Genomic DNA, 15,042 nt, shown 5'->3' with positions numbered 1-15,042 from the left:
AAATATCAGTCTTTCAATATTTATGGTATGTGCCTGGCTTTGGCTTCAAAAATCTGTCAGATAAATCTGCCTGTGTAAACGCACCATAACTGATTGGCAAAACCCCACCCAGATTAGACAACAGTCATCTGCCTCTGGATGAATGTGGACCTGTTTCTCTAATGCTGAATAACCCCTTTAAGACCTTTTATACAGGCCTATTATCTTGCAATAAATAATTCGATATTAAGCAAAAATCTTACTATGTCAGTGATCCCATCTTTTGAGCTGACCTCAAAATCATCATTAATTGTTCATAAGTCTTACAGTGGGAACATTCATCGTTGGGTTGTTCACAGGGATCAGTATATATTACGATCGCAAATACGATTGCAGTAATGTCGTTTCATAGCGATTTACTTTTTGTTTAAATGGCTATCATTTAAGGAAAAAATTGCTTGTTATTTGCTAAACAAGCACTTAAAGGGGTATTCCCCCCCCAATTTTTTTTGCATTAATACGTTGCCCACCCGTAGCTTTCCATCTTTCCAATATAAAGTTATTACGGATTCTGAACAGTTTTGCTGTTATCTAGAAGCACTCACCCCCACCGTTTGCATAGAATCATCAGCTCTCAGTCCACTCCGACACGCTCCCTGCTCCTGGCCCCGACCCTCCGAGACGGCATCACGTGTCCTCCCTCTCTTCAATGGGCTGGCTTCTAACCCTGCCTATTGAAGTGAGGGAGTACACTGACAGCTGCTGCTGTCTCCCGACTGCCTCCCCCCAGGTCACCTGTGTGCCCCCTCGCCCCTGAACACACCTGTTCCCCCCCCCCCCGCAGCTTACCTCGGCACCCCCCGCACCCCCTCCGGGATTCACCGCCACCACAACCCCCGTTCTCACCCGCGGCACGACCACCCCCGTTCTCACCCGCAGCACCTCGGGCCAAGACCCCCCCCCCCCCCCCCCCGTCTCACCCGTGGCACGACCACCCCCAGTCCCACCTGCAGCACCTCGGCCCACGAACTCCCCCGTCTCACCCGTGGCACAGCTGGCAGCAGCGGTACCAACATCCCCGGACCCCACACAGCTCAGTATAGCACCCCCCGCCGACGGCTACTTTGCTTGGTTGCCGGGATGCGGGGGGTGCTATGGGGCGCTCACTAATCGTCCGATCCCCCCCTCCTCCTATACTAAGTACATTCCCCCCCCCCTTCCGATACCGAATACATAACCCCCTCATCAGATCTGCAGCACCGGGCCGTCTCAGCTTCCATCACAGCAGCTGCAGCAGCTCACCATGCTTTGTCCCGCACAGAACGCTGTGAGCTCCTGCTGTGATGGAAGCTGAGACGGCCCGGTGCTGCAGAGCTGATGAGGGGGTGATGTATTCGGTATCGGAAGGGGGGGTGTACTTGGTATAGGAGGAGGGGGGGATCGGACGATTAGTGAGCACCCCATAGCACCCCCCGCATCCCAGCAACCAAGCAAAGTAACCGGCGGCGGGGGGTGCTGTACTGAGCTGTGTGGGGTCCAGGGGTGTTGGTACCGCCGCTTCCAGCTGTGCCACGGGTGAGACGGGGGGGGGGGGGCAAGGTGCTGCGGGTGGGAACGGGGGTGGTGGTGTCTCCCCCCCCAAGCCTTCACCTCCCCCCCACACCCTTCACATCTCTCTCTCCCCCCCTTCACCTCCTCTCCCCCCCTTCACATCTCTCTCCCCCCTTCACATCTCTCCCCCACCTTCACATCTCTCCCCCCCCTTCACATCTCTCCCCCCCCTTCACGTCTCTCCCCCCCTTCACGTCTCTCCCCCCTTCACATCTCTCTCCCCCTTCACATCTCTCTCCCCCCTTCACATCTCTCTCCCCCCTTCACATCTCCCCCCGCCTTCACATCTCTCCCCCCTTCACATCTCTCCCCCCCACCTTCACCTCCTCTCTCCCTCCCAACTCCATCTCCCCCATCACCTCCTCTCTCCTCCATCTTCACCTCCTCTCTCCTCCCTACTCCATATAGATATATAGGGTCATTGTACTTCGCAACTCAACCCACGTCACCCCCCCCCCACGCACGGCTCACCGGCTCACCTGCGGCCCCCCTCACTCAAATAACTCAACTCTTCTAAGCAACTCTCTCAACTCTGCTATGCAACGCACACAACTCTGCTATGCAACGCACACAACTCTGCTATGCAACGCACACAACTCTGCTATGCAACGCACACAACTCTGCTATGCAACGCACACAACTCTGCTATGCAACGCACACAACTCTGCTATGCAACGCACACAACTCTGCTATGCAACGCACACAACACTGCTATGCAACGCACTCAACACTGCTATGCAACGCACTCAACTCTGCTATGCTACGCTCTCAACTTTGTTATATCTTGTGGATATCAGCTCTGCTACATCATGGACCAATCAGTCGTAAGGATTGCATGATGGGAGATGTAGTTTTCTGGCTGGAGCCATGTTGGATATAGTTCGGCTTTCTAAAAAACTTGTAACTCAGGAACGGAAGCAGCTAGAAAGACGGGAGATGGCTCAAAATTCTCAGGGGGGCTTGGTGAGTAAGACCAGCTAGGTTTGGGAGCATTTTATTTTTTTTAGCTCTTGGGGGGAATACCCATTTAAGTGATTTATCCATATGTGTAAGAGGAAATACACTACAAATGCCTATTTTCATAAAAATAAGAATGTGTAAGTGAGAGAAAAATCTTTGTTACTAGAGGCTAAATAAAGTATTAATAGTTTTTACAGTGCTTTGTTACTGGCTGATGAACGCAAGAGAAAGCTAATTAAACTTAAATCAAATGTAAAGAAATTAAACGTAATAGTGAATTAAATTACAAATGGCTCACATCAAGCTATTAAAATGTAGTATTTTTGAGTCCCTGGGAATCTTATTAATCTATCAGAAACACAATTACTTGCCTAATTATTTTAAATGGGATTTATCTTTAAGTTGGGATACAGTAAAAAAAACAGCAGGTTCTATATTCATCAATATAAACTGTAGCAGCCCAGACGCACTGTGCAGCACTTGGGTTGCTATGGTTACCCCATGCAGTCATGCGATCACTTACGCGGTTCGGGGGGGGGGATAAAGGGGGGTCAAGGGAGCGGATGTCCGTCCGGATTTCCCATAGATGTTGGGGTCAACCGGGGGGGAGGGGAGGGGTGGGGAGTGCGGCACGGTAATGATCTACGATGCTATTAGTTCGGATCATTGGACCTGTGATCAGCCTGGAAATAGTATGAACACCAAAGATATGCCCATATTTAATGCTTGTATGAATCCAGCCTTAAAGTACAGTTGGAACATACTTGACATGTGGTTCAGACAGCATGAAAGTAATGACTTGGGGTCCTACCCAACATACATTTGCTGTTGGGGAATCTTAACACATACTGTATTATTATCTAGGTTTACCACTGATTATTTTCATTTTTGACACATGTACATACTAAAATAATCTCTCTCATTTTATGAGAAACATGGATTTATTTTCACTTTCTTTGAACTTACCATTGTACCTTCTCACCAGAGGAGATTTTTTGGACCTACCTTGACTTTGAGCACTGATGCAAACATCCTGGCATCTTCTGACACTCCTCCAAGATAAAGCTTTTTTGAAAATAGTGGAGCATGATCATTTTCATCCTGCACTTCAATGTACACTATAGCTGTATTACCTGTAGTGAGAAAAAAAATGAGATATTCTATAAAAAAAAACCCTCTTTCTTCTACACTTGCATTTGCTTTCAGTTTAATATAAAATGTGTCTTGAGGGATAAAACACATTTGTAACTTCCTGAGGGATTGAGTTACATGATGCAAATTAAGCCCATCTTAAAGATTTTTACAATATCCATGAAGTTAGAGCATACAGGCCCTCTCCCTGAGATCAGATACTTGCCTTATCTGTGTGCACAGTTTACAATATTGCTATATTGCCATCTCAAGATTTCCCAACATACCATAAAGCTTTCATTAACTGGCCCACCTTTTAATGATGTGTTTTTATTATACTAGTTATTGGATTAAAATACCTAACTAAAATGTCATGCCCGTAACCATTAAAAGCCATCTAACACTTTTATGAGCACATAGTTCACTGTATTATTTGTTCCTGTGCTTGATTTATTGCACCCATCAGTAAATGCGCAGATCCTTAGGCTGCCGTACTAGCTCTGAGCTGGTGTGAAATCCAGTGAAGTTTAAACTGCTATACCAGCTCTGAGCTGGTGTAGATTTTCGCCATGATTTACACCTGCCTTCTCCCTACTTGCCCCGTCCATCAGATGAGCAGGGCATACTTCAGGAAAAAGTTGCAGCTTTTTTTTATTAACTGCTTGGTTTTATTGGAATTTCAAAATTTCTAGAAATCAATTGAGGGCTATTTTCATACAACATCTTCTGAGCTTCATTTATAATGATATCCGTCATTGTGAGTCTAAAACAGACTTCATTTAGCTGTATAGCCTTCCCTTAGTGCTATGACTTTATATTATACCAGTTTGGGGTTACTAATTGACCTTTGGGTGTGTCTTAATTGAAAAGTCCATTTAATTTAATAGTAAAAGAGAGAAAGGACGGAGATAAAAGAAAAACTGGGTGAGAACCACTAATAAAAAATGTCCACTGTTTGCAAAAGGCGTCCGAAATTAATTGTCATGATCATTGTTTTGATGTCCGCGGTGATAACATCCATTACTCAATACATTGTGCGCATTGAATGTCCGTCTTTCCATTGACGTCAATGCTTCACAATGGGGCCCACTGACACTCGCCAATGGGTCCACAAAAACCTGGAGCCAGCCCTGTGCATTAGGATATCCCAACACAACACGTTGCTTTATCGGGTTGATGCACTCAGGATAACCATGGCTACTTCTGTACATCTCTGAATGCTTTATAAAGAAAAGCTCTATCTGGAAAGCATGGATATCATTTTATTGCATTTTTTTTTATGGATATAAAGGCACCTGTTGGATTTAAAATTCCGAAACCCTGTGACAATTCACATTGTTTTGGCAGTAACCTGCTGTTTAGTGTTTACCTAATAAATTATTTTACAACATTTCCCTGTCTACACTGTACAACATCCATCCAAGTAATCTCTATTTAATCAGTCTGTATATTTTCCATACATTCACATTAGGACCTGCCCTTATAAAGTTAGCAGTTACGGCTTAGCCAGGTTAATGCAATTGGTGTGGGAGTATTTGTTTAATGTAGAGAGTTGTAGGATTTGCATGACTAAAAATGTAATGTGAGTGACCCTGAGCAATAAGCGCCCTGCCACAATACATCGACATGACATGGTAATCGGATTCCATTTGAATTTTGATTTGCAAAAAGCAAACATAGATTAAATATTATTTGTCATAGCTGTATATGTCAGGAAGAAAGAAATTGCAGTATAATCACAGCTTCATAATGGAGCAATCAGTAATAAGCTGTATGATGTTAACACATGGTTGTGCCTTAGAGTTGTAAATGGCAGATATTCAAATCTCAACAATATCATTCAGTAATATTCTGTTAGACTGATAGTAAATCGTAATCTTGTCCTCTACACATAAAATAAATATTATCTGAGGGGGGGGGGGGGGTTAAAAAATAAGGTGGTTACTGAACAATAGCAGAGTGTACAAAAACTCCAGAGCTCCCCCTAGCTCTGGCAGCAGGCATTTAAAATGTTTTATTTAAAGGTTTTTTTCAGTTTTTCAGGAGGCCACTCTCAGCACTTATCAATAGCACCCCCCCACACACACACAAAAACACACACATCAAACGTCACGCTTTTTTAGATTAGCACAATGCCAAAATGACCTAGAAACTTCCCTGATATGCTGATGGCCAATCCTTAGACCAACACCAATCTGAGATTGATCTTGTTCCTAACTTATGGCACCCTCTTTAAATATCAATCAATTTCCATTGCTTTCCAGGCACAACTCTGTACATTTTGTAGCTTTATAGCAGGGTTACTGGCCCTCACTGATCTGATCTATCCTAAGGCTTGGCTAACAATATTAAAGTGCCAGAACACTCCTTTTTTATATCTAAGGAGGTGATGCAGAGAAACATTGACATTGTGGGGGTTCAAAAAGCAAGCACTACCGTAGAAATTCAGGGATGTATACTTGATCTATTAAAGGGGTACTCAAGAAATAAAATTTCAAATAAACTAGTGCCACAAAGTTGTACAGATAAGTAAATTTCTTCTATTAGGGCCCTATTCCACAGGCCGAGCAGGGCCCGATCAACGATGTAAACGAGCGACGATCTGCTAGATCGCCGCTCGTTTACTGGGCCTATTCCATGGCCCGATGATCGTTGAGCGAGGGCTGCAGGGACATCGTTACCGATGACATTGCAGCATACATTACCTGTCAGGTCTTCTCCTCCGCTCTGTCTTCCTCCCCGGGTCCCGCGCGCTCTAGCTTCAGAATGGCCTGTCAGCTGACAGAGCGCTCAACCAATCACAGGCCGGGACCGCCGCGGCCTGTGATTGGCTGAGTGGCCTGTCAGCTGACAGGCCATTCTGAAGCTAGAGCGCGCGGGACCCCGGGAACGAAGACAGAGAAGAGAAGAAGCCCTGCAGTTAATGTATGCTGCGCTTCTCAAATCGCCAGTCGCCCGCCGCCACCACTATTCCACCGTAGCGATGCGCAGTGGGGGAACAATGATTTTAGGTCTGGCCCTAAATTAATGATCAGCTGATGACATGATCATCAGCTGATCGTTCTCTCTATTCCACCGAGCGATAATCGGCCGAATCGGGCCGATTCGGCCGATTATCGTTCCTGTGGAATAGGGTCCTTAATCTGTAAGTTCTTTTCATCTGTTGTATGGCCTACAGGACATGGCGTATTCTTTCCAATCTCACATGTTGCTCTCAGCTGCCATCTGTCTGTGACAGGAACTGTCCAAAACAGAAGCAAATTTCCATAAAAAAAAACTCTACTATAAGACTCTACTTCCTGAAGGACATACAGCAGATCAAAAGTACTCGAAGGCTTGAATATTTCTGATGAAACTAAATAACAAATCTGTATGACTATCTGATACCGGTTTATTAGAAAACATTTTTTTCTCTGTGGACTACCCCTTTAAGCTGACTGAAAGGTATTTCATTATCATAAGTGAATATCCATAGGATCATACAACATCTCTAAAGGCAGCCTTATGTATACAAATTCAATATATAATTATGAATTTGAAGGATTTTTAACTATTATTTTGCTATTCCTTACTAGCCAAAAAAATAAAATAAAAAAATCTATATATGATATATGTATATCACAGAAGTAGGTTATATAAGCATAGTCGAGCCGCTGTTGGATAACTTCTTGTATAAAAAAAAAAAAAAAAAAAAAATCTTGGCAAATGCAGCATCCGAAGATAAAACTAAAAACATTATATGTGGACAATTACCTAAAGAATTTTACGAAATACATATTTATAAGCCAAAATGCAAAGTGCAAAGTGAGGGCAGAATATATTTACTTCTAAGATGGTTATATGAGTTATATGTACCTACTACTGTATATATTTCCATCCAAATCACAATGTTTGGTAATTATGTTTTATTAATGAAGATTAGATTTTTTTCTGTTTTGTTATAGCGTTTTTTAAAATATACGTTTTCTTGTTTGATATAGCACAAATGTACACTCACCGGCCACTTTATTAGGTACACCTGTCCAACTGCATGTTACCACTTAATTTCTAATCAGCCAATCACATGGCGGCAACTCAGTGCATTTAGGCATGTAGACATGGTCAAGACAATCTCCTGCAGTTCAAACCGAGCATCAGTATGGGGAAGAAAGGTGATTTGAGTGCCTTTGAACGTGGCATGGTTGTTGGTGCCAGAAGGGCTGGTCTGAGTATTTCAGAAACTGCTGATCTACTGGGATTTTCACGCACAACCATCTCTAGGGTTTACAGAGAATGGTCCGAAAAAGAAAAAACATCCAGTGAGCGGCAGTTCTGTGGGTGGAAATGCCTTATTGATGCCAAAGGTCAGAGGAGAATGGGCAGACTGGTTCCAGCTGATAGAAAGGCAACAGTGACTCAAATAGCCAACCGTTACAACCAAGGTAGGCAGAAGAGCATCTCTGAATGCACAGTACCTCGAACTTTGAGGCAGATGGGCTACAGCAGCAGAAGACCACCCGTTACTAGCATGGTGTACCTAATAAAGTGGCCGGTGAGTGTATTTGCAATGCTTGTGTGTCCTGTAATAATGCGTTCACATCTACTTTTGAAGTCTGTTAGAGTTATGCAATTATTTTACATACATTTAGGCTATGTTCACACCATGTAAATCTACGGCCGTAGTTCTCTACAGCCGTAGATTGCAGGTGCGTGTTGATGCGCCCGCATCAGAGCTCCACGGAGGAAAGATCACCCGGCCGGAGTCACGGAACGGCCGATCTCATCTGTGAACATAGCCCTAAATTGTTGACCATTTTTAACATCTCGGATTATAAAGAAATCTTACTCCTTTCCATATTTGTCACACCATATATGTGTCAGTATTGCATATCATCCTCGATTCCTCAGTCATTAACTAGTGAAAAATTAAGGTGTTGTCCACCTTTTTTTTTTTTTTTTTTTTTTTTCTAATGGCCCTAAAGGTATAAAAACCGTCCCAACCCCTAAAGTAAACTAAAATGATCAATGCCAGCAGGTAACAAGATCGTAATAGGCAATAACCCAAAACTAAACTGAAAAACCCATTAGGAAACAGTTAAAAGTTAAAGTGATTATTGAGGATTAGAAAAAAAAATTAGCTCATTTGTTTTAGAAACAACCTTTACTATATGGGAATACTGCAGAGAAGGGGGAGCTTTATTATATTGGGATGCTGCATATGAAGGGGCCTTTACTAAATGGGGATGTTTTATATGAACGGGCCTTTACTATATGGGGATGCTGCACATGGGGGGTGGGCTGTCTTATACGGAGACTGCACAGAGGGGCCTATGCTATATATTACATGGGGGCACAAGGGAGCCTTAAACTATATGAGGGCAGAGAAGGGCCTAACTAATACACAGGGGCACAGGGGACTGCTCCGGTCTAGAAACGTGTAATGCTGAGCCTTTTATAAACATTTTTATTATTTTAATATAGTAGTTTTTTTTACTTCATCTGTTGAGGGTAGTTGCACCTGTTAATCCTACTGAAATTAGGAGAGGAGGACTGCATCTTGCTACGGCCCTGGCGTGGGTTTGCAGGAAGGCTGCACACTGATTTCCTTCTTGAATACTGTATATGCATGGAGAGTTGTACCTTGGCACAACTCAGACATGTGAGAGGGGACCCAGTTTTACTCCATTACTGGATTTTTATCCATCCTATTGCATCTGGTCCTGCACATGGAGCGCTGTTTTTGTTCTCTTTTACTCTAAATACTAAGCAAGGAGCCTAAAATGTTTCTTTGGCTGATTATGGAAATAGGATTTATGGGCAGGAGAAGTATTCAAGATGACCCAGGCTGAATGGAGAGAAAAAGGAAAAGTGAACAACGAAGAGCAGACGATCTTTGTGAGTCACTGGATGTAACTGCACTCTGGCATACAAGATCCATCTTATACCGCAAAAGTAATTACGCCACCTGGGTGGGATGGGTGGAGTGCACAGCTAAGTAGAGGCAGCCACTCCCCCCATCTGGAACAAAGAAAAATAGACAAATTTGGTCTCCTAGAACACCATTCACACTAGGCAAGAGCACGTTGCTATGGCTAAAATTGCAATCACACAAAAACACAGAAAAATGCAACAGCTCACCCAGAGCATAGGCGTATTACATGCCATGGAAAGGCCATTGTACAGTGTAGGGTCCACCCCAAGCATGAGGTGGTGGGGTGGTTTACACTGTTTGCAACTGGTAACTAAGAGCTTTATTATTTTGTGGGAAATTTTTTTAGCAGTTGGGGGCTGCTTTTAAGTATTTTCATGCCTATGGTGGGTCTGTATCTTGCTATTGCGGTGAGCTGTTGCATTTTTCTGTGTTTTTGTGTGTTTGCAATTTCAGCCATAGCAACGTGCTCCTGCCTAGTGTGAATAGTGTTTTTAGGAGAGCTGACCAAATTTGTCTTTTTTTTTCCTGTATTCTAGATGGGAAAGGGGCTACCTCTACTTGGTCGTACACTCCACCATCCAGGTGGTGTAATTACTTTTGCCGGTATAAGATATATCTTGCATGCCCAGAGCATAGGCGTATTAAATGCCATGGAGAGGTCATAGTACAGTGTAGGGTCCATCCCGGCATGAGGCCACCTTATCGTTGGTGGGGTGGTTTACACTGTTTGCAAATGGTAAGAGCCATGTTATTTTTTGGGGAATTTTTTTTTAGCAGTTGGGAGGCAGCTTTTAACTATTTTCATGTCTGCAGTGCGTGTGTATTTTGCCATTGTGGTAAGCTGTTGCATTTTTCTGTGTTTTTGCCTTCCAGTATCTAGCAGCTGCTGTATGCCCTACAGGAAGTGGAGATTTCTTTCTTGTCTGACATAGTGCTCTCTGCTGCCACCTCTGTCCATGGGAGGAACTGTTCATAGCTGTAACAAAATAGAAAACCTCTACTGCTTTGGACAGTTCACGGACAGAGGTGGCAGCAGGGAGCACTGTGTCAGACTGAAAAAAAAAATACATCACTTTGTGTAGGGAATACAGCGGCTGATGAGTACTGGAAGGTTTGAGATTTTTTAATAGAAGTAATACTAAGATAGTGAAATGTTAAAAAGAGCTGTAATAATGGCCAGGGATGTAGATGATCAGATTTTTTAGACAGACAAGGCCTGCTTACATCCAGAACCCCATGATTTGCCATGATGGGGTGTTATTAATCTTTAATTTAATTTTTTATTCTGTCCACATAAGTTTGTCTTAAATTTTTATAATTTCAAAGCTGCATCATCTGCAGACATTTGAATTTCATTTAGAGCTCAAGCTATTTTATTTTTTATTTTTTGCCACAAGCAAAATTTACGCCATACTTATATTTCCTGAGTGAAGAAAATGTGATTTCTAGCTCATGTAATTGTGAAGCAAAGTATATTTTTGTGAAAGTATGTAAAGTATAAATGGAAACATTGTGATGTGAATGTAGCCGAATGTGTCTCTTAAAGGGAACAAGTCATCACAGACTGGAAGTCACAAGAGTTCCTGTGAAAACTACATCAAATACAAGGCAAGGTTCAACTGTGAAGATTATTCATATTATTCAGATCGAATAGTTGGATTAAGACCTTATAACATCATCTTTAGTAGTTAGTGTTTCAGTGCAGAATTTGCAGTTGACCAATATAGTTCCTCTACTTGTTACAGTATCCCATGAGCTTCACATCACTACTTTGTTGTGCTGTTGAAAACAACTAATGGGAATTTTTATTTTATTTATTTATTTTTAGGGGGGTTGGGGGTAACCTACTATCTAGTATAAAATTACTTAAAAGATATTCCACAGATTGCTTTTATGTTGAAGTGTCACTGTCGTTATACTTTTCAAAATCTACATCAACAGTAGATGTTGAGAAAGGCTCAGTATGTCGTAGAGCTGAAATGTTGTGTATTCTGTGTATGCATTTGGCTAAATAAACTTTTGGATATTGCAAGGACGCTGTCTTCAAACTTTTTTGCTTGGATAAAGAGCTGGGTATTAGCCAACCCGGCGGAGGACTGTGCGCCCACCAGGAGATACCGCTGTTTTCAAGTGGGTTGGATCAACAGTAGATGTGATATAAAGCAGGTTTGCAATTTACATTCATTATTTATTTTTTAGTTATCATGGAAAACACGGAACTTCCTGTTTTCTGACAATTTTTTTTCTCGAAAAACAGGAAACAGTCAGAAAAAAAGGAAGTCCTGTGTATCTCAGGCCATCTGAGCACTCACAGAGAGAAGGCAGTCATGTGACTGATGGACACATTGAGCCATGACTCTCTGTACTGGCCGGAATTCCTGTGTTTACTCTGTTTTTTTTTTTCAACCAGCACAAGTCAGAAAATCTGCCTTCAGGAGACTGGACCTGGATTTCTGGTAAGTTCAGCTTTTTTTTTACAGCATGATAACAACAACAAAAATAATGAATGTATATTGTAAACTATATTGTAAACTAAAGTTAGAACGACAGTGACATGGTAAGCTCTGTTAAGGTACAAAATGTAGAAATACAACTGTTTCTACATTTTTTTTAATACCTTAGTTTGCCAGCTTCAAAAGATTTGACATTTATTTTTGGCTTGGCCACATTGTATGAACAATTGCTGTTTATGTATATCCCCTGTAGGGTTAAACAGTTCTGTGCTCTGTTTAGTTTAACAGGTCGCAATATATTTAACTATAAAGTAATCTATTTTGTTTGCAGAGTTCCAGAGTAAATGTAATTTGTCATTGTCTACATTTCAATTAACTGGTAAAACTGACCTACTTAATTAGATAGAGTTAGGAAACGATAATTCATGGTCCAATCCATTTCCTCAATACGGGTGGCAAGTCTGATTTTCTTAACATTGTTAACAGTCCAAGACATCTGGTTCTTCTTTAAAAAGTGTTAGACATTATTTCCCTTATTCTTAAAAAGTATGACAACTTCTCCTTTTGGGCAAGTTCTAAATTGGCTTATCACATGATCACATTGGCTTATCACATTAAGATATCACATTGGCTTATCACATTCCCAGTCGTGTTCTAAGGCTTCCTAAAGGGAACCTAACAGGGGATAAAAGTCGGAAAATTTTGTTCATTCTCAACCCCCCCCCCCCCCCCAGTGCACTATGGGAACTCAAAAGGAATTCTTCCTGTCAAAGGTGGCATCATAAAGCTGCTTTTCATATCCTTCTTCCCAGGATTCCCAGTGGAGCAGGAATGGCCTATACGTATCCACACACCTTTATGACATACTCCTCAAGGAGAAATATTACTTTATTAAGGGTTGTTTCACATTGATAACCTCTAGGGTCTAACTCCTAGCATGAAGATTTGTACGTAACCTCTGGTGGTTGGATTTGTATGTATTGATTAAAGTGGTGTTATTATATTGTCCATTGTCTCCAATGTTTTGAGACACTGAACTGGTGCAGTCATCTAGTACAAGCCATAAGCCAGAGCAGAGAGTTACTGAAAATCAGCTTTCTTCACTCTAGGAAGGGAATGGTAATTACATGGTTGGTCCTTCATGTGAGCTGACAGTGAACAGCAACCCTGCCCCCAGAAACATTAGTCCACCTTAAGGTGGAGGTATAAGGATCTTGACTTTGGTCTTAAAAGCTGTCAACTGACCCCAAATACTAGAGATGAGTGCAACTCAAGCCATAGGCAACCAACTTATTTAGCCATCGGTATTCAAATACCGAAGAATTAAGAAGAATTTGAGCATGCTTGAGTTGCACTCATCTCTAGCAAATATAAAAAAAATGTAGCAGATCCAGCCAAAAACTAATACATGGAGGGGCCTCCTATCTGTCCCTAAATGGGAGATGTAAAAGGGAATAAAGATTGACCATGTTAAACTCCTGTTAAACTGGCTGATGTGCTTATCTCTCTTTCTCCATTCAAATAAACATGTATGATTTGTCACATATAGGGTTGATAAATGTTAGCTAAATGAGATTAGCTAGCTGTAAGGAGACACTTCAACAGGATACGCTTGAATTCTATTCTCCATGCCAAGCATTGGTATCTCTTTTGCAGATAATGGCTATTGTTCCCTCACATTTAGAGGTAAATTCTGATTTATAACAATGATATTTTCACCATTATCCACTGCTTTTTTTTTTCAACTTCATATCTAGAAATATAGAGTGTAACAAATTGTTAGCTAAATGTTTTATCAATATTTGCATTGCGCGTAGAGCATATTTATGTCAGTTAATTTGATTAGATTTTCCTTCATCCAGTTCATGTATTTACTTGCAGTAGATGTTCAATTACAGCCATTTCAGTGATTATAGAAACCCAAAGTGAAGTGCAGAATTAGACAATGATAAAGTTCTTTCCCCCTAGAGACATCCATCAATTTGCTCTTCTTATCTACCCTCATTAGTGTGTTAGTTTAATACGTGTGCCTTTTAATTTAAAACCCATGGGCAGTGCTAGTCTTCGACTCAACCAGTAAGATGGTTTTCTCTGCATCTATATGTTGTTTCTTCAGCATGTGTAATGCTGTTGGACACACAGAGGATCTAATTTACATTTACATGTAATATTTCTTCAAGGTAATTCAGTAACAATTTAATTTATGCAAGTGCAACTGAAAGAATGTAGAAACAGCAAAAACAACACAGCCGAGGAGTTACTGTGTAATAACAATTAACTACGATGTAAACTTGTGGCGGCCCGGTGCATTACATTACCAGTCCACACTCTGGCTTGCTTCTGGGGCTCCCGGCATCCTGATGATTGGCTGTGTGGAACATCAGGGTGCCAGAAGCCACAGAAGCAAGCCAGAGTGTGGATTGGTAATGTATGCACCGGGTCATCACGGGTTAAGGGGGACGGCCCCCCTTAACCCTATTCAAACTGGCTGTATGGGAATTGCAGTGGATTTTGCTGCAAGCTCACAGCGGGAAAACGGCTGTGATTCTGTTACGTGTGAACACACCATTTAAGGGACAATCCAGCTTATAAATATTAATGGCCTATCCACAGGACAGACATTAATATTATAACGGCGAGGGGACTGACCCACAGCAATCGGCTGTTTGAAAATGCCTGTGTCAAAGCTGCAGCCTTTCAATATTCATGTCAGCTGCAAGCCAGGTTATACATGAAAATACCACATATCAGTAGTGCAAAGTATTACAGTGTTGTCTCATTCATTAGAGTGCTATGCTTGGCTCTTTTTGGCAGTCTCATTCTACAAATGGAACAGTAATGTACACTGAGCTACTGTATTTGAAAAGATTTCACTCGAGACCACCATTTTTGTGATTGTTGGGTGTCCCATTGGTTGAATCTTCACGAATCAGACAATTCCTAATCTGCGGATCAATTGTCATAATGGAAGATCACCTTAAAGCACTTCTTCACACA

The 15,042-nt window shown here is 41.9% G+C and overlaps 1 protein-coding gene across 1 annotated transcript in view; it reads right to left on the bottom strand.

Annotated features, from left to right (window-relative positions):
* PCDH15 (protocadherin related 15) overlaps window positions 1-15,042 on the bottom strand; it is a 796,162-nt gene that overhangs the window by 148,832 nt on the left and 632,288 nt on the right. The window contains exon 25 of the mRNA XM_069981835.1: window positions 3,556-3,683. Coding sequence (XP_069837936.1) covers window positions 3,556-3,683 — 128 coding nt within the window. The remainder of the gene's footprint in view (window positions 1-3,555; window positions 3,684-15,042) is intronic.

Source organism: Dendropsophus ebraccatus, chromosome 8, assembly GCF_027789765.1.
Source record: "Dendropsophus ebraccatus isolate aDenEbr1 chromosome 8, aDenEbr1.pat, whole genome shotgun sequence".
Taxonomy (NCBI): Eukaryota; Metazoa; Chordata; class Amphibia; order Anura; family Hylidae; genus Dendropsophus; species Dendropsophus ebraccatus.
Note: the sequence above shows the minus strand (reverse complement) of the source record. Positions and strands in the feature narration are given on the sequence as shown.